This window comes from Osmia bicornis, chromosome 13 (assembly GCF_907164935.1).
Source record: "Osmia bicornis bicornis chromosome 13, iOsmBic2.1, whole genome shotgun sequence".
Taxonomy (NCBI): Eukaryota; Metazoa; Arthropoda; class Insecta; order Hymenoptera; family Megachilidae; genus Osmia; species Osmia bicornis.
Window position 1 is genome coordinate 8,690,268 of NC_060228.1, and position 22,438 is coordinate 8,712,705.

General features: G+C 39.8%; 2 protein-coding genes across 5 annotated transcripts in view; one reads left to right on the forward strand and one right to left on the reverse strand.

Annotated features, from left to right (window-relative positions):
- The window catches only part of LOC114873553 (peptidyl-alpha-hydroxyglycine alpha-amidating lyase 1-like), a 74,827-nt gene extending 69,087 nt beyond the window's left edge, over window positions 1-5,740 (reverse strand). The window contains exons 1-6 of one of the 2 annotated variants that reach the window (XM_029181982.2): window positions 5,001-5,740; window positions 4,650-4,845; window positions 3,953-4,582; window positions 3,459-3,875; window positions 3,278-3,382; window positions 845-1,843 (exon numbers count right to left, since the gene is read on the reverse strand). In XM_029181982.2, coding sequence (XP_029037815.2) covers window positions 1,635-1,843; window positions 3,278-3,382; window positions 3,459-3,875; window positions 3,953-4,582; window positions 4,650-4,845; window positions 5,001-5,096 — 1,653 coding nt within the window. In that variant the 5' untranslated portion in view covers window positions 5,097-5,740 and the 3' untranslated portion in view covers window positions 845-1,634. Of the gene's footprint in view, window positions 1-844; window positions 1,844-3,172; window positions 3,383-3,458; window positions 3,876-3,952; window positions 4,583-4,649; window positions 4,846-5,000 lie in introns of both variants that reach the window. The other variant, XM_029181981.2, reaches the window with a different exon arrangement.
- A 13,561-nt stretch (window positions 5,741-19,301) lies between these two features.
- Window positions 19,302-22,438, forward strand: part of LOC114873639 (protein madd-4) — a 138,700-nt gene continuing 135,563 nt past the window's right edge. For all 3 annotated transcript variants that reach the window (XM_029182186.2, XM_029182188.2, XM_029182187.2), the window contains exon 1: window positions 19,302-19,888. In XM_029182186.2, coding sequence (XP_029038019.2) covers window positions 19,865-19,888 — 24 coding nt within the window. In that variant the 5' untranslated portion in view covers window positions 19,302-19,864. The remainder of the gene's footprint in view (window positions 19,889-22,438) is intronic.

The following is a 22,438-nucleotide window of genomic DNA, read 5'->3' on the forward strand; positions in this document are numbered from 1 at the left end:
ATCTAAAAGTCAAACTCCTTGTATGTATGTACAATACCGAACAATATGTTCAATCATCTGAGAAAATCTTTAATTGGTTCACAATAGTATAAACACCATTTTTATTTGAAAATATACATTTGTATATTGAAGAGTACATATATCATGTTTATGGTATTATACATAAAAGTATTCATAGCGTCTTTACAAGAGATGGAATAATTGCATTAATTGAATGTTCAATTAATATTTGAAGAAAGAGTAGAATAGAGGATATAAAGACAAGTCAAATATGTGCGTAGAAACTTTGAATGTACTCAAAAGTACAAAATACATCTTCAGGTACGAGGAAAATACTGTTTTAGGTTTCACCGAACACATTTGTATAAGAGTAAATGTTAAAAGATTAAAGTAAACATAATTATAAAGATGCAAACATATTTAAAAAGAGATACAAATGCTGTAATTATATGTATTTTTAAAAGCTTTAGAAGGATATGTTAGATGTTTTATGGCAGATAGTTATATGATATACTTTGTAAACAGATATTAACAGTTAGTAGGTACGACAAGAATTTGGTCGCTACTCAAATATCATTTGCAAGGCCATTATTATCAGGTAAGTTACAGTATTTTCAAATAAATATTTTCAGAATCAGTTCTTTTAAATGTTGAACATACATTAAATATATTGGTTTGCTATATTCAGCATTTTCAACAAATAGAATATTCAGTATCTTTTATACATTGGCTAATATTTTACACAAACTTTAACATTTTTGAGAATAAATATTTAGTACAATATCAAATGTGTTCGAAGTGACAAAATATTAAATATTTAAAAGGTTAAACAGTTGCATGTTACCTGTTGTATATCTTCACAGAAAAGTTTGAGCTCTTATTTGCACTAGTCACAAACTAATTTATAAGATTGATCGCGAAAATAATGTACTGATAGAAAAACGCAATATTTCAAATATCGACAGTTCTTTAAAATTACTAATTGCACTGTATTAGCAAAAGGCGATTGTTGAAGACAACTTTTAACTCTAATATTCAACTAACGGAAAAAGCGGGAACGGAACTTCATTTTGAATAACGCTTTACCACGCAGAACACCCAGACGCACGCACGTATATATCGTACTACGCAATATCTTGTTTTTAAATATAAGAGGAAGATTATAATACTTTTTTTGGCGTAGTTATTTTTTAAAAATTCATAGTAATCATATTTTGCATTAAATAAAATAAAATAAATTCAAATATATTAATTAACAATATTTAAGAAACAAATGATGACGCATTCGGGTACTTCCGGTTATGGCTGACGACGCGTCGTTTGGTGAGCTACGATGGCGGTAGTGTACGAATACACGGCGAAATTGTGCCGCGCTGATATTATATCACATTTTTAGCGAATATAAATCAGTTTCATTATTTTGGTTTGTTTAAATTAAAACGGTTTAGCATACTTAACTGAATAATCAAGTGTTTGGAAGTCAGAGGACAACAGTTATGAGGTGTCTGATGAGGCTTCGAATTCAAACGTCCGTCATAAAAGGTAAGCGTCATGGCGTCTCAAATTCAAATCTGCATCGTGCATACGTAATACATTGAAAATGAAAGCGAATTTGTCAAAACTGTTTGATAGAATTAAATGATTTTTGTAAAACTGTTTTCGGGATGTTCATCCTCTGATGTTTCTGGTTCCGTGTTCAATTTACTAAAGTCTCGCGGATTTGGTCGTTTCTCCAATATCTTGAAGCTTTTGCCTCTTCTGTTTTCCAACAGACCTGAGAGTTTAAAGTTTCCTCGCCTCTCAGCTTCCCAATGCATTCGTTTGCGCATTATTAACAAACATCCTGTTTATAACAAATAAATTTAATTAGAATACCTCTGTTAAATAGTTGAATTTTAATATACTTGTACTTGGTAGTAATGGCACCCTTATTTTGCATTATCTTTATATTTATCATCTATTTTTTCCTCAAAAATGCGTCAAATAGCATTGAAATACATTTTTTTAAGCATCATGCACTATGTATTATAAAATACTTACACAATTATTGTTGAATATTATTGAAGTTAAATAGGATAATGCATAGGGGAATAACAAAAAACATTGTTGAAATGAAAACATGTATATTTGCTTTTACAAGATCTAGGCATCTAAAATAAATAAATAATCATATATGTGAAGTATAAAATAAAAAATGCAATGTTTTCAATTGATTATGCGCAAAAAATTCATTAAAAACATTCAGCTTTTGGTACAGAGTACTTTTTCTTTGTATACAATACAAAGTTCAATAATAAGACTACAAATAAAAAATTATTCTTACATTTGTGCGATCACAGGAAACTTTAAACAATATTTACATAATAAGTACATAGATAACTAAATATTCTACTGTTTAAATGGAAGTGAAACAGTAGGAGCATTAAGATTTGATTGCTTGATCCTAATTTGGGAACAAACCGTGTAATTAATTTTTACAGTAAAAGTTTCTTGTAGAATAGGAAGGATGAATACTATTATTATATTATGCTAATAATTTACTCAATCCCAAGTACGCTTGTAGTAGAAATTCAAAATATCAGAATAGTACTTGTTCAATAAATCATACATTTATACACAACCTTCTTGTACTGGCCTAGTTCTAAAACAGTCTTTTATAAAAAGATTCTAACTATGTTTATATTAAAAGTATTTAATGTTTCATAGCTCGTTTTATGATACAAATGTATGAAAATAAAAAGCAAAGCAACATATTATTTACAATTTAAATAAAAATGCTAACATTTGATACTTAATTTTTCTATAAAATCATAAAATAGTATCATGTTACATGAGATACATGCAAAGCCAGTACAGAAGTTTGTCAGATTTTACACAGCAAAAACGTTAACAATTTCTTATGAAACTAAGAAAAAAGCACCGGCTGGTCGGATTTTAATCTACAGTAAATCATTAGTTTTCCTTCGTTTACTAACTATTCAAGAAGTTGCTTTACTAGGTCATTAAAATTAACTAGATTTGATAAAATTTCTACCAAACGTTTGATTCTGGCTATACTAATAAACATGCGTGCACAGCTATTATTCAATAACTCAAAATTAGTCAAATGAATATTCTTATTCGACTAGTTTTGAGAATTCGACAGCAGATTCATCATACTGAAACAATCTACCTCTTTTTTGACATCTTGCTACAACTGCAGCAATTGCTACACAGAGGGCAATAAAAATGACTGCTGCTGTAACAAGGGATAAGACTAATGTTGCTGTTGTAGTACCTCCAGATGAAAGATTATCAGAGTTAGTATCCGTTAATGGTGATAGTTCATGACGAGGATTTGTGTGCGCCACTGAATTCCCAGTTTGTTCTGATGAATCTATATCTGTAAAGAATACATTTTTTTTCATGCGAAGAAATCACAAATACTGCATTTTCTATTATGTCTCTCTTTATCTTACCTTGTAAAAATCTGTAAACAGTTTGTATGTTCAATTCTACTACATATATTTCCGAAGCATCGTCAGACACAGCTATATCATGAGGTCTGTCCATGTCGTGTTTCGGTGCAAATTGAGATAATATATTCCCAGAATAAATATCTAGCACAAATCCTCGGATATGGACATTATAATTTGTGTTTGGATCAGGACCATTTATTAGATAAAGTTTATCTTTAGTATATGCCACACCATAAATCTTTGTACCGATAGTAGGGTGTTTATATTCTTTATGAAAAACTCCATCGCTTGTAGAAAAAGATAAAATTCGACCGTTTTCTCTGTCAGCAACAAAAATTAATTTCAATTCGTCAGCAAGGGCTAGAGAATGAGGTACGTAAAATGCATATGTTGGAGGGACCTGTTCATCCACGCTTCCTACAAAATAAAATCGATTTCAAATATAAAAGCTTTAGATTATTCTTTTTTAAATACATATGAAACATAGATTTTACCTCCTTTGCCCCAATGTCGGCCCCATTGTAAAATTTTCTCTCCTTTGGCATTAAACTTAATAATTCTGGAATTACAATAACCATCGCTTACAAAGAAGTCACCATCATTCTCTACAGCCACTGCAGTTGGTTTGCAAAACCTTTTGTCATCATTACCAGGTTCAAAGGCTTCTCCAAGAATCAGTGATGGTTTAGGAACATAGTTTTGAAACATGCTATTAGAATCATAATTGTTAGAGAACATTTTTTCTTGATTATATTGTCTTTTCTTCAACTTTTTGGTATCTTCTATCATTGCTATATCTTTAGCATCAAATTTGAACACCTGATGTAAAGCTACATCTGTAACCCAATAATTTCCATAAGAGTCTATTGTCAAACCATGCGGTAGATAAAACATGTTTCCACCCCATTCTGATATTTTCTTCCCAGACTTATCTAGAAGAATTATAGTAATTTCCCGAATAGGTCCCTTATTTCTATCAAATTTATCTTCATTATCAAATGTATCTCCATTCCAAATACGCGATGCTCTGTGGAATATTCCAATGTTGCCATTTGGATCTATTGACACTGCTGATATTTGACCAAACTTTGTATTATTGGCCCAATGAGAATCCCATATTATATCTGTATGCATCAATAAACTCATGTATTCTTTAAAATCTATAGATTTATAGAGATTTGTTATACTCACTTTTGTCAAGCACATCTAAATTATGTGTTTCTGAATTTGGAATAGTTTTGGGTACATGACCATTCTTATACAATAGAGGCATTTGATTCCACTGTAATGCTGAAGATTCTCTGTCCCTTTCATCATTATCAGAATATTCATTATCAGAATACTCGCTCAAACCAAATTTCTGTTCAGGCAAATGCAGAGCACGATGCTGCAATAGCAAAAATTCGGATTGAACATCTTTATTATATTATAATAAATTACAATATTCACATTACTTTATTCTATATTGTCACATTCATTGTCAGTATAATTATTCTACTGTTATTTCTCTCTACAACTATATTGATTAATATATTCATTTACCTGACTATTCAGATAATCCTGGAAATCTGCTCTGGCAGCACTTAAAACAAATAAAACTGAAATGCAACAGGCAATGTCATGTTGTAGATGCATCATTCTTAAACGACACAGTCATTAGATTCTTGTATTCTCACTGTATTTCAATCAGATTGTTCTGAATTATATGACTAAATTGTGATCGTACTGCATAGTATAATTTTAAGAAGAATTCTGATATGGGTCATCACTTATGAAGCTTCCCTCAACGCCACGCGTATGTTCACTGACGTATGCAACAGGGAACAGAATATAAGCCATCTAACGGCAACCCATTGGAATACCATTCAATAAATTCGATTATACGGCTATAAAAAATAATCTATATTGCTGTTCTTGCAATATATCATTTACAGAATGTTTATGAGTAACATAACAAGTTGTAAAAGTCTGATAATCGAGGAAAACTAAGCAAAATCTGGGCCAAAAGTTTTGGGCGGGCTATTGCTAAATGCATAAGATGAAATTTTTTTTATTCATTGATCTCAACATTTAAAGAAATTATAATGCTATTATTCCACTTATTGTTATCGCGTGAATATAGCGCAAAAATTGTTTATTTTATTAATAAACCATAATCTTTCATGGCTTTAGTTTCTTCATCTGCCTCTAGATGGTGATAAAGGTACCGTTCAAAGCGCGAATTGGTAAATAATTAAAAAAATACACAAAAATATGTAAATTGGAAAGTACACTTTACGTGAAGTAATCAGCAACGATAATTAGCGCACTAAACATCAGGCGTTTTATCAAAAGATACGGCTTATCTCGGGAACACTACCACACTCCTATTGTGTTCAAACTTCATATATGCATATATGTGTTAGGGTAAGGGTGACTTTATAAGAAAATCGGACACATTAATAATCAAATAAAAATTTGATTTTTCTAAATAGAGGCAGATGAATAAAATATAGTTTGGTACTGAATATGCGGATCAATAGGAAAAAGTGATCTGAAATTTGTGTGCTCGCTATTTTTCAACTGTAACGGTAGAAAATTTACGGGAACACGATGCTTTTGCAATGTCGACGTGTGAACGATCGATGAAATCGACACCTTGACATATACACCATTCGTTGTATCGAAAATCCAACACTTTTATCACCGCTTCTACCATTCTTCCATTAGTTTACTGCTATTCCATCAATATAGTAACGTTCACACGAACGAACTTTAAAATTAATAAAGATAATGTTTTATTTCAATTTTGACAAGTATCGTTTCGATTAAAACGAGTCATTTATATTCATAGGCGCGAACGGAAATCTCCTTTTACGGATACTTTTGTATCACCAAAGTATTAAGTGCCGGTGACTCACGATACTTATGGTAAAATTACTGAGAAAATAAATCACAAGTTGATGGGATTGAAAATATCATCATTTGAAGAATTGCATTCAAATAACATCCCTGCTGTTTTACAAATGAAAACAGCCGATCACTCAGCTACTCGTGCAAACAATCTCCTTACCACCCTGCTAAGAACCACGGGTGGTTAATGCGAACCAGAAAGGATTCGCCGGTGTTTTGCTTGCTCTAACAGTTACAGGTTGTTTCGTTGAATAGATGAAAATCCTCTCTGGTTACACAATGTATCAAGGTGTCTTCTCTTTAGACGACGTGTTATAATATATCGTCGATATCTTTTGGTCGACCTTTCGTATCGTTTCAAAGCGTTCGACTCGTGTAGAAGCTCTTTATGGGGAGGAGTACATTGTTACCTTCGACGTAGACATATTGCGCGTCTATGGGGGTCCATTTTCATACCTCGCGCAGGGTTAATATCCCGATTAAATTTTTCTATTCTCAATGTCTCGCGTTGAAAAGAGGATCGGCTGATCTTCGCTGTCCGAAACTATGTGTCCGTTTAATGGATTTCCCGAGTCACCGGATGAATGAGTGGGTTACTCGAGTAATCAGATAACAGTATTCTTTCAATCTTCTTCCTCGAAGAAACCAAAGAGCTACTTGATAAATGTAAAAGGTAGAAACTTAGCGTAACAGGTATCTCGCTCATTGTTCAGAGTCTTCAACTTCTAAAGCGTTATTAATCAGGAAATTTTAGTAACTCTGACTTTCTTTGGAAATTTCGTTGATTTGTGGCGTGGAACTTTTATCCGGGGAGCATAAAATCATTATATGGACAAAATTTAATTAGCTTCTCTAACTCGAAAAAGAGAAACCCCTGCAATATCGTATCTCGAAGGAGTTGAATAAAATCGTTCGTTCCGGCGCGACGCGGACAGAAATTGATGCTTTCCACTTATTTTAGTACAAAAGCGTGCTCGTTTTCCACCCATTGTACCACTGCGTTCATTGTTCCGAATGCCTTGAATTTTGACACTTCTGTCATTATATCCGGCCTGAACGCGACTCAACCGAGCCACGTCAATGGTGCTTATCCCTTTCGCTCGTTTCGAAGGGTTGCGTATTCGATTTTGTTCTAATCGACAACCACCTACCACCCTTCATCGCGTTCTCGTCTTACGCTGCAGACGACAGTGATTCGTGTATTGTCGTTGCAGCACAATTGCCGAGCGAAAATAAAGAAAATGGAACCGCGAGTGTTGTTCCATGCGAATCGTACTTAACGTCCTCCAGCCAAGGGGATCCTCTTCGAGATAGTCGAAAGAATTGACACCCACTTCGTGGAATCCTTTATCTTATATTCCGACCTACTGTCTTCGACATTCTCGTTGAATTTAATCGCAAAAATTTAAATTCCAGTTGGCCAGTGTTTCAGGCAACCTTCAGTCAGGTAGAAATTTTCAGTCGGTTCGCTTGAAAGTTCGCGAAATTATATAATCGGGTCTCGCAACCGAAATTCTCGGCTCGAAGGAAGGCAATGATTCTTTTATGCAATTCGCGAATCTATTCCGCTTGAAGCTTCGCGCCGTTTCGAAAGAATCGGCGACGAATATTCTGGCCGGAGCCGTTTGTTCGATTTTCTCAGAGTCCCGGATGAAATGGAATAAAATGAAAAAAAAAGAGGAGAGAAAGGAGAAAGTGTGCCAGAGAGGTAAAAAGGAAACGATCCACGATACAACGAGATTCTTTAATCTCGTCTGTCGTTCGACGCGTATCTGTGACAGATGTTCACACAGATACCAGCGAACGCCTATCGAGTTTCGGTTTTGTGCTTTTTAACCTTTCAGCTCGCGGGGGCTGAAAGAATCGTCGCTACTTTTCGTTCTTTCCTTTTTTTATCCTCTCTCGGTCTTCCACTTTCGACCTGTCTGCTTCTCGAAATGTAAAAACAAGCGTGACAAAAGGGAAAGAATCGTAGGAGGAGGAGTCCGCGGGCATCAGAGTAGTCGCGTTCATTAAAGTATCCGCGTTTAAAAGGAACTTGAGGCATTTGTGCATCTGATTGCGACGAAATAGAACGTTGGAATGATTTAACGCTTTCGCGTACGTTATGGAGTAACAAGGAAAGGGAGACAAAAATGCTGCCGCGATGGTAATAGAAAAAATGGAAGTTTCGTGTGATACCGTGATGATCAAAGAGTAGGATTCGTTTGGTGGAAATGACAAGGTAAAGGGGGTTGAAATTGTACAGATCCGACGGAAGATTGCAAAGTAGCGTCGAATCGTGTACGAGTAATCGTAAAATTTGCTATTCGACTTTTTCGCTGAAATTATAACTCGCCTTTCACCCTGCCGTGATTACGGACAATTAAAATATTCTCGTTGGCATACTTTCTAGAGTTCAGTGCTGATTAACATCGGTAAATGAAATGCAACTACCTTTCTTTATTAGCCTAATAAATTTTCTTCTCGTTTGTTTTCTTATATAATTTAAAGTTGACGAAATATTAACCATTAACTGGAGAGGTAGGGTTTGACATACCCCAATTATCGTTAATTTAACGCGTCGTTGAAAATTGTTGAAAGTATTATAGGGCAGGAAAAATCGAGAAATTAAAGTTTGAACAGAACACGACATACGAAGAACCGATTTATTTGTTAGAGTGACGGTGTCGAACGAAGGAAACAAGCTTGCCAGAATCGCAGCTCCGATAGCCCGTTAAAAGCACCATCTTCGATCGATAACACATGCAACCAAGAGGGGCTGCAATAATAAATTATCCGTGCTCGAGGCGCGAAATAGCGATCCCAGCTAGATAACGTCAATGAGCCAGAACATGCTAAGATTACCGTGGGATTTCTATTTGCTGCTCGTCCTTTTATTCTCGCTGTCTTCTTTAAATCTCCTTTCCATTCATTATTTTAAATTTTATCCAGAGATTTATTCATAATATTTTTTAACTTTCGAGTTTTATAAAAATGACGAGATCTCTTTTCCTCCCATCGGTGTTTCCCCTAGGGAAGCCTACCTTCCTGGTGTTAGCACGGTAACCATGAAGGTCAAAATTTCTCTCCTGTCTGGAGATTAGCAGAGAACGTTCCAGCGGGAAGGGTTAATATCGCGTTGCCAACCCCTGAAAATTAATTACAAACTCCACCAGTTTCTCGCCGTGCAAGGACACGCAGAAGCAAAGAAGAACAGGGTGGCGGGAGGGAAAAAAGATCATTACACGAAAGCTAGTGTACAGAGCGTGAGACGTTTTATATTTATAGGGTGGCGAGAAGTAAAGGACGACGTTGTTACCGCTCTTCTTGCGTTGTTACAACACCTTGTATCGTGTTCTCGCGAAACATTCACAACTTTTGGATGTTCCAAGTATGCTAACAGGGGATTGAAATTGCTCGACAAGCTTCGTTTTTGCGGCCAAAGTCTTACGGTTCCATAAATGGTAATCGGTGTTAATGACGCTACTCAAGGGTGCAATTGCTGTAATTGAAGCAACACCAGAGGGTTTTTGTCGGGAACCGGTTGAACATTGAAATCTAAAACTTCTTTTATCCTTCTAGAATGGGAATCTTTTATATATTTCTCCCTCATTCGTCAAGCGTCGAATAAAATAATTGAATTCTTGTAACTAATACATTTTAGATTTCATTCGTGAAAGATTTAACTGGAATTTTCAAGTCATTAAATTTGAAACGTTCGAATTTCATCCCTACCCCGTGGCGGTCGCTATCGAGCGTTCTGCCAGAATGTAGGTTACATTTTTCTCTTAAGAATACTATCTCCTAATGCGTACTATGACCGCATTACGTAGAACCTGGGTGACAAGGATTGCTAATTGCGAAAGGAGTGGAGGCTAGAAACGAGATCCTTTAAACGAGCTTCATTCTTCGATAAACGTTCTTGCTATTCGGTCCTACTCTTTCGCGGGATAAATCGGTTAGATTTTTTAAAAAAACCCTAATCTTTTCAATAATCTGGTTAATTCGAAGAAAAGAAATTCCTCGGTGATAGCTTGAACGTCATGAGCATTAAAGCGAACGTTCATTCTTCGAGGAAAGCATTCCATTTTTAATCGGTATGGTAATTTTTTTTTACTCCCCTATAGAAAGTCACAACTTGGCGAGATAACATTGAACAAGCGCGTTATAAGAGAGTCGTATTCGCGACAATGCTCGTCGGGAGGATGTAACATTGCGGAATGTGGATTGCACTTCTATTCCCAATGCGTCTAGCTGTGCACGATATAGACGTAACAGGGTAGCCAGGGACGGATGAAACTTCTCATGGTATTCGGGGCCATCACTCTGAGGGAGTAGGTTTACGTGTCGCGAAATTAGGTAGCAACCGCGTAAGATATTCGGCTAATGTATATCGGATTACAGAACACTACGGGTGTCATTTGCAAAATAGCCTCGTTCCCTTCGTAACCTTACTCCGAACCATAGTTTTCCGACCTCTTTTCCTTCACCCTTCTCTTTTCACAGTTAATATAATTATTTAACAATTTATGAAATCCTCTAGAATGGAATTATATTTTAGACTAGCAACCAGCTCCCAAATCTCTTTGGTGAACGAATAAAAAATCAACCTCAAAGCATTAATTTGTTCTCAATGACATTGGTCAAATTTCACCCCTTATTCAAAGTCGCGTTCGATCGAACGAGAAACTTTCCCCCCACGGCTTCTAATGCCATTAACAATGACAGATATCGAGACGGTATTCAGCGTAACTCACAATACGTTTGCCGAGCAAACCGGAAGTAACATTAGGTCGAAATGTGGGTTACATTCTCATAAGTAGAACCGTGGCGCTTCGTAGCCGTATTAGAACGGCCAGAGGCGAACGAGGGGATGGCGAAGGGGTATAAAGGGGTTAGGAAAGAAGGAGGGGAAGGGAGGAGAGGGCGACGAGGACGCCCTCAGAGCCCGAAGGTAAAGGAGTGGAAGGTGAAAGGGGGATGAGCGTAGATGGCGATGGAGATGAGGAGATGGTTGGAATGGGAATGGCAATGGGGTGGATAGGGGTATGGGGGTGTGTACAGCTGTATATATGCGACGCGACGGTACGGTACGGGACGACGACGACGATGTCTGTTGGCTGGAGCCACGCTGTCGCTGCTGTGGCATCGATCCACCACTCGCTACGACTTTTTGCCACCGTTCCAACGAGATCTTTAACCCGAAAACTGCTCTGCGGCATGACCAGTTCGGAACAACCAACTGATTTTGCCCTTGATCGCCCTCCAACTTTTCACCGTCCTCCGCTACGTTCCACACCCTTTTTGCCCTTAACAGCTTTTTCTTCATCTCCCTTTCCTTCTATTTAAATGAGAACTTGGTACTTACATGGACCAATCAACAAGAATTGGAAAAGGATTATTATTAAAGGTATTTAAAGGTGTAGATGTTCTACACCTTTTGAAATAACAGTAAAGTCGTTTGAAAAAAAGCTAGGCGGTCGACGAAATATCTGGAAGAAAGTTCCAAGAGGCCGGCAACCTGCCACTGGCCAAGACTAATTTGAACTTTCCGCCAAAGTTTCTGGTGACAAATTATCCTCACCGAGAATGGAGTGGTGCTCGCGATTCAACGTGAAATTTTATTACATTACACCCGGTAAGAGCGTCGTACACGTGTTCACGAGCACGAGGGCACGAGACAGCACACACTAGGGAATGAAAAATGAAGGGTTCAACGACGACAGAGAAGCATTCTAACGTGTAAATGAATTTGCACCAACGTAACGGCCAATAATGTCACGCGCAAACATAGTTACTTCGCGTTTCATTTGTCGTTACGCGAACCCTTTATGGAGCAGCGTGAGCTGTTAAACAAATATTTTCGCTTCGAATGAAAATTAATGTTCCCATTGTCGCGTTCTCTCCGTTCCACTCTTCCAAGCCACCACCTCGTCCTCCTCCACGACAGAAAGAAATTGTCGATGTTTTCTTCTCGAGAGATTCGTGAAACCCACAAGGACAAAACCAGACGATTATAGCGAAGAAATAATGTTCGATAAGCTTATTACAAGATTTTCATTCGAATCTGGAAAGTAGTTTGGAAGTTGAATTAATTCTAGTATAAATATGCAAATCCCATAATATTGTGTAACCCAGTTGGCTGGCAAAGTGTCAAGTAATTTGTCAGAAACTTTTGCAAAGTATCATCAGACATTGGCTATAACATTAATCACACAACTAGTAAGTTCCAGTCTCTCCGGCACATTTTCATGTTCTTCGAGATTCATCCCTTTCAGCAACGATGTTGAATCTATGAAAAATGAACTACAATAATTACATTCCACGATAGAATTTTACAATACTGTATCGTTAAAGAAACGCGAAAAAGTTGGAGGATTAGCTGTTGGACAAACACGTCCTTGTTGGATGAAGCGATAGCGTGAAGCAATCACGGCTTCGTCGAATCAAGTTTGAAACTCGCGTGATGTAACCATTACGTGTAATACGACTTCCATAAATGATCCGGGCGTTAACTTATCCCGACGGAGTTACAAATCGTCCACTGATTGAATACCTCGTTGAAAATCCTCGAACACGTTCCGTTCGAATCGATCCTGCTCCTGTCGTTTTTCACCTACAGCTAACACAGCCGCAATTGGGGCATGCCTCATGAGCATAAAAAATAATGCTTCTAGATATAGATCATTTTCAAGGTGTATCAATTGGGGTGGACTTGGGCTTAATTAATTAAGCCTCGAATCCCTACAGATCCCCCAGGAATTTTCTGTAACTTTCGATGGCCACTCCTTAGGTGGAGGACATGAACGAATTAAGCTAACGTCTAAACACTCGAGTGGAGAAAAGTAGAAATATGACTGTGTCTCGAGTTCCTTGGTCGTACCATTTCTTAGTGCAGACAGTATCTCCGCGGTCGTGGCGTGTTGTTACCCTCTGGTAACGCGGAATATTCAGGAACGGGTTGAAAAAGCTCGGTTGAGAATAATGCCACGGCACAGTGTGGGTCAAGTGTTTCACACCAGTGGACGTGACCTTTACAAGAGCGTACACCTACCTGACGAGTGACATCATGAGTCAGCCACGTTAATTAGCGGATTCAAGTGTCTCGCCACGCGAGTGGGTCTCAGGCTTTCAGAAAGGCTAGCCGAGGCAACAGTAAACGTTTTCAATGTAAAAAAGCCGAGTCCTTTATTACCGGCTCTACTAACGAAGGGAGCCTCCAAGACCTATGGGGTCTTTAACCCCGCCAACGTAATCGTTCTACGTACCTACCATCCTCGGTATTTGTATTATTCCCTCTTTCTTTCGCTCCTTTTTTCTCCTCTGTTCTTATCCCATTCGTTTATCCTACACGCCGTTCGTCTTGAACGATTAAAACGGCTCTGAATGCGGGAAACGAATGGAAAAGTCTCCATTGAAATTCAATTACGCCGGTTATATTAGCATTCACCGATTCGCCGTTTCTTCTTCTCCTCGTTACGGATCTTTCGCTTCAATTATATCCGCGTCCGACCGGGATCGCACTAGCCCATCCCTCGATTTTAATTATCGATGCTCGATACTGTCCGAAAGAACGCGCAACCAGTCGTCGCATCGGCCTGTTTTCGTGCCGCAGTCTAATCTAAAATTCATGATTACGCTGCTCGAAACAGCACCGGCGTGTAATTAAGCCAGCAAGTAACTACGCGTCTGATCGAATTACGTGCGATGAGCTTTATCAACGTAGAACACCCGTTGCGGTAACTCTTGCATTGTCTCAGTCGAGCTTAACGCACCTCAATTAGAATTTTTCGACCTGGACTTGGCTCTTGATGCGACTCTGCTTTTCTAAGCAGTACCCCCTATGTCAATCTATTCCGATCCTAAATTATCATTAATATTAGTTAGCGAATGTTGGCGAAAAACACGAATTGAATTGGCAATATTTTATTTTTAACGTTGGACGTAAATTTTGGAAAATGAGCCATTCTCGTTAACTGTTCTATCACGAGCCGGTTACAAAACGTCCGGGACCTGGTTGTTCCGGTAGAGAAGTGGCTATGTCTTTACGGTCGTTGTGTCGAACAAAATCACCTGCGGAAATTCACTTAAGCCAGCAATCTGGCCGTTTACGAGAAACTTGGAGCACGTTGCCAGCCGAGTACAATGAACAATAGACCTCATCTCCTTATATCTACACGTGTGTCAGACGGTCTTGTCATATACTGGCCATTTCACGTACGTAACGCGACGCACGTGTGTACAAGGGAGTGTTGAGAAGGCGACGAAGACGGTGCAGGAAGACACACGAACCACTACCAAGCCGTATAATGCCGTCGTTTATGCGGTGCACGTGCCCGAACAGCTGCATTTTAAAATCACGGATTCAGGCGCACGATTCGTCAGAAAATTCGTGTACGAGAAGTCAGCCAGTCAGCCTAGAAAGGTTACAGGAGGATGCGAATTTCTTCGGCTAGCCCACCCTCCCGCTGCCTCCATCTTGACAACATCAATTTCCTCCGGGCAAGGACAATCAATTCTTGCCGCGAAGATTCCGTGGTCGACCGAGGACGGAAAGGGGTAACAAATCGACGATGGATTTTTCTCTGACGGAAATAAGACGGCGGACGAGCGAGCGTTTTATTAGCGATGATCGAAGGAATTTTATATTTGAACAGCTCGTCGAAACGTAAGGTGAATTCTCGCCTTCAACCACCTTTTGGTATTTTAAACAGTCGCGAAGGTGACGCGAGAATTCTTGATTTCCATCTCGTTCTTCGTTTACTTTCAACTCTGTCACATTGAACTTGAATGAACGTCTATTTTTATTGTTGATCTTGATTAATACTTCCGATGCTTTTTTTAAATTGGATATAAAAATGATTGTACGTTTTGGATATGGTACTTGAATTGTAATGCGATCTTCCCCTGACTGTTCCAGGAATATCCTAGGCCCACTTTGTTGACCTCTTCAAGGACACAGACTTCTGAAGAAATTTCAATTGGGAGATTTCCAGAAAGGAAAAGTGTAAGTTTGATATACAAAACCAAGTTCACTAAAATTAAGGTAAATATACCGAATAGGAGACCGCTAGAAATCAGGTCATTTATTCGGTATATTTATCAAAATAAAAAAAATGTTATCTAAAAATATATGTACATGTAATAGGTGTTTGTGTTTGGTGGAGAACGTTTTCTGGTTACATGGAGAACGAAGCAAAGGATACTCTTGGCCCTCGTGGTAATGAATTAAACCATGGATCAACACCCATTAACCCTTTCATCCCACGTCACCGGTAAGCTTGTAACCCATTGTCAGAACAAAATTTACTTTGTCGAAATTTGGCGAGTCTCGCTCGTATGGAAATCGATTTCACGCCTAAAGCATGCGAATACTTTTTATTTGAACTCTATATCTGTGTTACGCGGCCGGGATCATTTGCACCGGCAAGAGCGTGCACATTTTTTATTTTCCACCCTCCCTCTTGGGGCTGCGTCGTTTTTGCCTTTTGTGGACATACCCATCGGTGCACCGCAAAAAGGATTTTTCATTTATTCTTTGAATACATTCCAACAGCAAAGTGGTTATACGCGAATGGCTTAACGTTTGCCAAGCGAAATCGGCAAATTTTTAGCCCGACCGAATGAAACGACGAAAAACGTTGATTGACGAAGGGTATATAGATTTTTATTGTTTGACAACAATGGTCCGTTTGCGCGATTTAAAAAAGACCGTGTAAATTCTCTTGCCAATTGTACGCACGTTGTTCGTAACAAATCAAAAAAATGGGGAAGCTAGTTTTTTCTCCCCTCGAACAAAACGAGACTGTATTGACTTTAATATTAAACGCCGTGGAGAGAGTAAGAGGCAGGAACAGATATAATGAGATTTTCAATTCTATTCGATAATTGTATCTACTCGAAAGTTTCACCCGCTGTCTGCCCAGGTAAGCGTTCCCTCTCTCTACGATTTAACGAGAAACTTTTTCAGACCGATATAATAAACTTCGCGTAGCTTTAGCGGCAAGATTTCATCTCGTTCCCGGTACTTCTATCTCCATTTGACGAATGATCACGAACGTTCGCGTTTCTGTTTTCTTGTCACATTCCCCCTTCCGCGGTTGTGAATGCACGCTGTCATTCATCGAAATAAATACAGCGGAAACAGAAAGAGGGTTTTATACGAGATTGGCGACGCCCTTAACCGTTTATCTTGCCCTAAAGAAGGGAATATGGATTTTCTACCCTAGGGGATGTCAAAGGCTTTAAGGCACTCTGATTTTCACGCCTTTCACCGATGAAAGCATTCATCAAATCGCCTTGAAAATTTAATAGTATTGATCTTATTTAATCTCATAGATTATTTCTTAAAGCCATTATTTATTTAGTTTAACTCTTCGTGGACAAGCTAGGTTCTTTGTGCTCAAAGTGAATTTTAACTTCAGGTTGCGCGGATAAGGTTAAAGACAGTTTTACAAGGAATGCAGAAAAAGTGAAATAATAAATCATGTTAGCGAGTCTCGTATACAAAAGTCTCAGTAATCGAAAAACATTAATCAGCGCGAAATGGTTGTGACTGATCAGCTGTAAATAGCGCGTGAACCGGGTGCAGCTAATTACATATATCAACAGTAGATATTTAATTACGGCTTAATGATTGATCACCCGACTGTATTATCAAATAATCAACGCGTTGTGCCACTGTCGTCTATAAATTATCGCAATTACGTCGTGCATTCGCGATCAAATCAGGCTTCCTCGGAAAAAGTATAGATCCGTGTCCTCCCGCTACTTGCGTATAGACGTTTACGCGGGAAAATTGGCGCGAAGATGATTTTCTTTGCCGAACATTTTTTATTGTTAGACACGGATGTAGTTAGCGTAATAAGAGAAAGTCGAAAGAAAAAAAAAGAACATCGATGGACGTAGCGGGCACCAAGTGCAGGATCGATTTAAGATGCGGAGAGGATCCAGTTTATCCCGGTACCGTTTATCTAAAACGGTGATCGTCCGAATACGGCTTATCCAAAGTGGTATACGGATCTCGTCTACCAGTATGTCGTGCACGACCTTGTCTTGTATCGAGTACACGTCCTGCGGAAACTCGAGCATGCGTTATATACCTATCGATTCGATGCAGTTTCGAGCATCGATACGATCCAAGTGGTATCCTTTTTTCTTTCCTCCCTTCGAAACGACGGGCAGTTAGTTTGAAATAACGAGAAGATTGGGGTCGATATGGAAATCGAAATCTGTTTTTCCTACGTACGCTCCTCTGTGAGCCTCTCGAGATTGCTACTGGAATAATAAACTTTACGGCAACCCTTCCTTTTGATTTTTCTGAAGGGTTTATCTGGGAATTTTAATCTATTCGGGTAAAATCATTTCTTGCTTTCGGAGAAAAGGGAGTAGCTCTTATCTTGAAGAGATATCTGTTTTATTTATAACTGTATAAGGGTAGTTTAATTTAAGAACGAAATAATTATGCGAAAAGTTTTGATAAACTTCTTCAGCAATAATTTTATCGGAACGTGATAAACAGCGGTGAATTCTGCGCGTGTTCCACGTTTAAACAAGTAAAAAGCCCAACGCGAGTCAGGCACGTTCGTGGAATCGGTAGGTGGGAAAATGACACGGTAGTTTCAATTGAAATTTCGTATTACAACGTGTATCTGGCCCCAAAAAACATTTAACAATTCGTCCCGTTATTCCTGTCGAATACTGGCGGCTACTGCTCGCACGCATCATTTCTCATGTACTACAGGCTGCACGCAGAACAAATAGACGTTCGATTCAATGCTCGCACACGGGCACACACGTGTAAACGAATCGGGTCAACGTTTCGATTAACGTTCATCAAACAACGAACGCATCGCGTACACGACAGTAATCATTTCTGCGCTGACCGATTTTTTGACGCATTGACAAGCTTTCAAATAATAGCCCCGGATACCGGCGTTACCCGTTGGATTTTCAATATCGATAAATCTCCATCCTCCGGCCGCCTCAATCTCCGTCACCGGAATCCATCTTTTCTCGGACCGTTTCACAAAAGATATTTCCTTGGTGAATCAGGAAATTCGTCGAGCTATAAAATTTTGTCCGTCGACCTTTCCACGGATATTTACAACCGCTTTTTCTCATCCACCTGTCGGTAATGTCAATAAGTATCGAACAACTTGTTTAGCCACGCTCTTTCCCACTTTACACCGGCACGTAAATACTACCTAAGGGGTTAAAGATTCGTTCGCTTGGAAATTTCGTTACAAATCGAAAGCTAATTTAATCGTTTACATTAGGCTGAATTTCCAGGGTTCGTTTGTTCAGAATCACGGAATCGGTGTAATTAATTTAATTCGGTCATTCCGGATTAACGTTATTAAATAGCCTATTTTATTTCTATTACTTCTTTCCCGTTTTTCTGCCAAAGGTGTGATATTATTAGTACAGAACTCTTTTGTTTTCTTTATTAAATACTTGAAACAAATATCGTTATGATACCGAAAGCTCAGAATACATACATCGGTATTCAATCCGAGCTGAGAACACAAACGGACGAATAGCATAGGCGAGCTCGATGTTGGCCCGCGAAATCGCCACGATCTCGCGTTGTTCGTCTCGTTTCATCGCTGCAGGGCTTCGATCGGATCGTCTTTCTCTTTGCTGTGTGCCCCTTCTTGGTCGAGCAGCCAAACCACCCCTACGGCAGCACTTTATTCCAACCTCGGCCTCGTCGCGATGTGGGTGGACGTGGGGTTGGGGGTGAGAGCGCGCAAAACAGAGAGACAGAGAAAGAGGATGAGAGAAGTTTCACCACCAGCACCGAGCATGGTGGGGTGTACGAGGGTTGGAGTTGGCGTTGGTTAGACTAGAAGGGGGAAAAGGGTAAAGCGTGTTTCTCCGCGAACCCCTCCAGCCCCCACCCTAGCCACACGGGCGCCAACGTCAAGCGCTTTCGAGACGTTAAGGCCGACACTCGTGCGGCGCACTTCGGCCCGACGACATCGGCCAGCTTCGTAGAGACACGTGCGTTTTGTTCGGTAGCATCGTCGCTCAAAACATCCCTCTGGTAGATCGTCGGCGACCGCCGAGGCTGACGCATCGCGGCTCAGTTGTTTACTCGGTCGTGCTTGTTTTCGTGACATACTAAAACGGGCTTCCGTGAACCGTGTTTAAATTTCCCAAACACTCGTTTCATTTTCGATCGTGATTAATTTTCATTCAAGGGAAGAGTACAATTTATAGATCACGTGGGTAGAAAAAATACGGTTGTATAGTGGCAATGCGTAGAGCGCATCGCGAAGGAGGGTGAAAAGTGCGACGTATGTAAATAGAAAAAGTGAGACACTGCGACGTGAGATTCGTCTCGGAGAAGGGTTGGACCGGTTCCTCGATGCGCCCTTCTTCGGAGGGCGCAACTTGTACGCGGGGGCAAGTCGAACATCTCTGACGAAAGCTTACGGGACAGAGTAGGATCGAACGGAGCGGAAGAGCCGCGAGGAAGGAAGCAGCAGGACCATAGAAACCAGAAGAGAACCACGAGGGAGAGGATCATGAGGAAGTCTTACTTCATCTTTGTGAGTAGATACTCAAAGATTCTTTTTTTATTGCCGGCTCGCAAAAGCTAGCGTCGCGCGCTTGATTGGAGTGTTTCCGGGTTGGAGCCGCGTACCCTTTGCCTTTGCTGCGATGTCTCTCTTCTTGGTCCGTTTTCCTTCCTACGCTCGGCTCGATTGTCGTTGTTACTCGCGAGTTGACAGCGAAAACGACCCGCCATTCTCCCGAGAGTTCGTCACCCTTTGCCACGCGAGAGCTTCAAGCTCGTCTTAGCTTTTTCTTGCTCCTCCTCGAAGATCAAAGTCCGACTACGACGCTTTAATCTGCCAATGGCGCATCTTTTCTTCTGTACTCGCCGTTTCCGTTTCTACTTCGAGAAATTCGTCTTTTTCAATACCATCGTCCCTCGAGTTTCAGCCGGTAGGTTTGTCCTTCGTCCTGTTTGCTTGGTCCTCTTCTTCGTAGTAGGGCAACCGCGATATTAACGAACACGTGACTCTCTTGACTCGAAAAAAGGGAACGAGGTCAGTCGGTGCACGCGACCCGTACAATGTCGATTTCCAGACTTTTCAGGGATCCATCCGGAAGTTTTACAAACGGAACTTAACCTCTCCTAGGCCACCTGAGACCCCTTCAACATTGATCAAGTTTAAATGGCTACTTTGAAAATTGATTCGAACCCCAGGGTCTTCCCTACAAACTATTAATTGGTCCCTAACAAAATTCGAATATTCTGATTTAAATTACCAAAAAATATTTAAATCAGATACATATGTAGAATGTGTTTACGGTCCAAGATTCAGGTCACGGATGTGGGTTACCGAAAATCAGAATATGAAAAGCGTGCTTCTATAGGCAGAGAGCGAATGATAAATTTTCCAAGCACCTCGTGTAATATTTAGGTCGCATGCATGAAATGGGCTATATATGCATTTGAAAGTAAAACTAGGGAAAATGGAAGTTAAATCGAACGATCCTCATTTTGATTGATGACAATTTAAAATTTATTTAATTATTCTCGCCAACTTTGTAGTCAAGAAATTTTTAACGATTTCAGTTTCTCAAATTTATTAATCGTCCAATTATCATCGAAAAGTTGTTCGTCGCTCGCGTTCTAATTAATACTCTTCTGTTAATGTCACGAAGTTAACTGTGGCGCAAGCTGGATTTCGCCTTGAACAGGATCCTAGTTATTCGTGACTGCATCCTCTTACTACCCGAAGAAACTTATACACCTTTTGGATCGTATTGTACGGATTTCGGGCCGTTGCTGTTTGCCGCTTCAGTAACTTGGTCGAAACTTGCTCGCGATCCTCGTCCTTGTATAATACGAAGGAAAGAGCGTGCAGAGAACTCGCTCGTTCTCGAAAGAACCCACGAACGCGTGAATATTTTAATGCGTCATTTCGAATGATTATCAAACGATTGAAATCATTTTCGAGTTCAGCGAAAGATAAGGAGAGGAGGAAAACGCAGGTATTTCGGTTCGATTACCATTTCCGCGCTTACCGAGCATCGCAATCTTCTTCTTCTTCTAACCACACTGATCGTATCTTCCTCGCGATCCCTTGTTTCAAAGCTACATGAATATTTCACGAACGCTTGAATCGCGTCGGACGAGTCGGGACGAGTTACTTGTTCGGCCCCGAAGTACTTCCGACCCTGACGAACAAGCGGAAGGCGATAGGCCATCATCCTCGAGGACAATACATAGATCTCTGTCGCTTCGGTTCATGGAATTTTCTCACCTGCCGAAAGGGGCTGGAAGACCCAGGAGACTCTGCTTTATTGCCGGCCAATTTTGCGTGGCCACCCTCGTGGACGTAGTTGGTCGCGGTCGAGAAAGCATCCCAGACCCCTATTCGACCTGTCATCTCTTTTTCTCCTACCTGCTGTTCGTTGAAGGCGTTTCAGCACGAGCCAACCCGCCGCAAACAATCGGACAAATAAAAGTTCGTGACCGAGAACGAGATGAACAGATAATGGAAGCGTGAAAACAGATACGTCGAAGGGCGTCGAATGCGAAGAGCGTTCGAGTGCTTGCCGCGTTAATGACGACACCCGCCGAGTACGTTCGCGGATTCTCTCGCTAGGGGTGTCGCTGTGAAATCCCGAGGAAAATAATGATAGATGTAAAAAATTATATAACTTCTTCGTATCGATAACCTGCCTCGAGAACGATTCGCGAGAGAAGATACATCGAAACGAAAATAGGAAAATGATAAGAAGAATCGTTAGATACGTGACCTATATGAACTATATCCGATTTCAAACTATAGCTATTTTCTTCGTGATTCATCAAATATTTGTGCATTCTTCGGGGAAACGTTGAAAGTGACCATCTTACGTTTGTTTGCGAGCTTCAAATGATTCATGATGATTTTTACTGAGAATTTTTTAGAGCAAGGAGGGGGCTTATTACTTGGCAAAGGCTGCCAACGAACAACAATCACGCTTTGTCGAGTAACTACGAATTCGACCACGTTCGTTTTCTAACGAGCTGGAATGTCAGCTTGCGCGACTAGAATTACAACCACGGGACAGTGTACCGGTAACGATTCTCTGTGTTT